Source organism: Limulus polyphemus, unplaced genomic scaffold, assembly GCF_000517525.1.
Source record: "Limulus polyphemus unplaced genomic scaffold, Limulus_polyphemus-2.1.2 Scaffold118, whole genome shotgun sequence".
Taxonomy (NCBI): Eukaryota; Metazoa; Arthropoda; class Merostomata; order Xiphosura; family Limulidae; genus Limulus; species Limulus polyphemus.
Window position 1 is genome coordinate 717,008 of NW_013665728.1, and position 2,653 is coordinate 719,660.

At 30.7% G+C, this 2,653-nt stretch overlaps 1 protein-coding gene across 1 annotated transcript in view; it reads right to left on the bottom strand.

The window, feature by feature from the left end:
• LOC106472268 (golgin subfamily B member 1-like) overlaps nucleotides 1-2,385 on the bottom strand; it is a 121,912-nt gene extending 119,527 nt beyond the window's left edge. Inside the window, exons 1-2 of the mRNA XM_022401587.1 lie at nucleotides 2,335-2,385; nucleotides 758-825 (exon numbers count right to left, since the gene is read on the bottom strand). Coding sequence (XP_022257295.1) covers nucleotides 758-804 — 47 coding nt within the window. The 5' untranslated portion in view covers nucleotides 805-825; nucleotides 2,335-2,385. The remainder of the gene's footprint in view (nucleotides 1-757; nucleotides 826-2,334) is intronic.
• Nucleotides 2,386-2,653: the final 268 nt, after the last annotated feature.

Genomic DNA, 2,653 nt, shown 5'->3' on the forward strand with positions numbered 1-2,653 from the left:
TTAAACTTATATTAAAGTTTTTCTTCATTACCCATTCAAGCCGTCTCCAGCCATTATATGTCCCAAAATGTTATAATTTCATGAAGACAAAAAAATTAATATAATTTGAATCAGCAGTTTTCATTGAAATGTATAAGACTAAGAAATACTACACTATGAAGTGCTAAAGTAGGACAATATGCAAGAGGATAAAAATGAACAGCTTTTCCAATAAACAGGAAAATATCTTGGTTTTGGTACAATTAACATGTTTATAAACAAATTATTGTAAGAACCTGCTTGTGTACCAACTACTTAACTTTGATATCTTTTAAATTATTTTCAAGCAGAAAGTAAAGAAACACTTAGAAGATTTTAAAATTAAAACTACTTGTCATTTGTCTCTAAAATGTGTGCATCACTTTATTTTTGTGCAATTTATTGTCATTGATGAAACCTGTTAAAGTTGATTGTTGACAGCTGTGTGCAAACCGTATGCTGTTTAGTCTGTTATGGTACAAAGTTGGAACCAAAATTCTTGTGCTTGCCTTGCATATGGGGCATTTTGCAGTGCATAATCGGTAGTCGCGGGGTCAAATCTTAGGCATATGGGACCCAGGTCTTCAGGTTAACTAGAAACCTAACTTCTCTATCTGTCAAGTGATTTACCATAAGACACTTCAGAAAAATAACTTTTTCTTCTCCCTGAGAAATCAATTTTTGATTAATGTATTACAGCATTGTAATTTAAATATCAAACACAAACTACAAGACAAACCTTTGTTCCAAATCTAATGGTAATGTTCTATCGCTCCAAGATTCCATTTTTTCTTCTGTTTTTATTACCTAAAGCAGAAAAAAAGGAACTCTTAAAAATATTAAAAACAGCCAATATATAAAGATTCATAATTCCTTACATGATATACATAGACTCAACTAAATGTAAAATCTTGAAGCAGACAATTATCTTCTGGTGACAAATTAAGAGGCTACAATCATTAAGAAATATACAATTTTAGCAACAGAAGTGTCCACTTTTAATTATTCTATGAACATTCATAAAGAAAGTATAGAGTTAATAATTATATAGATTTTTTTATATGAATTGGATAATATCAATGAAAATCAAGTGTTATTACATTTAAGATTTCTAATATATTGTTCATCAACAACAATGTTCAGGTAGATGTACATTAGACATTATTCCCCATTTTAAAGGAATGAAAGAACCCAACCTCTAAACCATGAATGACTCCTACATAATTATACCACTTTCAACAACTTTCACAGTGAAAACAACAAAAACAGGGTTAAGTGTCTCAGGTGATTTTCTTCATATATCTAATTCATTATCAGTCAGTACAAAAAAGAGTGAAATTCTTTAAATCAAAACTAATCTGTTTTTCCAGTCATTAATTGTCCAAAGTTTGTTTTATGGACCACTGAAGTTCTGCTTTCATGTTTACACTTGAGATACAGTTTTTAGACTGAATGTTAGCCGTATAAATTTGTTTATAATAACCTTCACATAATACAGTTAGAAGTAATCAAATTTTGACTACTGTTGAAAAAGGTCAGTCAACTGGGACACAATGATATTATTTGATCTTTACAAGCCTGTACATCCATCTTTTCCCTGCTTGTCACTAGCAGTTAGTGGCAAGTTTTCCTATAAAAGGAGACATTCTCTCTCCATTGCTGTTGTTGATAGACTCTGATGACAGATGTCCTTGCTTTTACCCACTGTCTTTATAGACTAACCATGATATGATTACATCTCTGCATTAATATAGCTCAAGCTATTACCTGACACATTATATGATCAGTTTCCTTCACCCATGGAAATACAAATGCACTTGTGAATGGGTTTTTAATAAAATGCCCACTTAGTGTTTACCTCTATCTTTTCTACATTCCAACAAAAAACAACGGAAATGTTTATGCTGTTCCTAAAACTCATAATTTTCAAATCAACGACAGCACCTCTATACTCCTTAACAGGTAATATATTCTTCTTAGAAGTAAGAATAAAACTGAATTGTTCACAGTATTCCACATGAGGTTTAACAATATTATAAAAAGTGAAAAAATAATACTCGTACTCTAAAACTAATGATTTCTATAGATTCGTGTAGATCCTAAAAACTATTGAACTTTAATCACCACCACAAAATACTCAAACATCTGAAGTATTTCTAAAGTGTCTCACTTTTTCTGTCCAGAAAATCAACAACCTTTTCAAACAACAAGTTAATGCTATTTAAGTTTTTGAAATACAAGTGATGTATTTTACAATTTTCAATATTGAACTTAAAATCTTTAATAATTAAAACTAATGACAAACAGATACTTCACCTCATATAGATGTTTCAGCTAGAGAACCCCTATTACAGTGGAGATGAGTTCCTACAGTGAACAGAAATAAAGCATCAATCTAATATAAGATAACTCCAAAGTTTAGTAGTAACCATCAAGAAATAATTTTGAGGCACCAAGAGTGTATGTGGCAGATATTTAAAAAAAAATGGTATTACAGGATCTCAGAGATACCCAAATTTGGTTAAGTAACACATGGAAGCACAATTTTAACTCATTTCAAGCTACAACAAACACAACTAGTGGTTTAAAATCAGATAAGTGAAGACAAGCCAAATCAGCAGATGAAGACACCTAT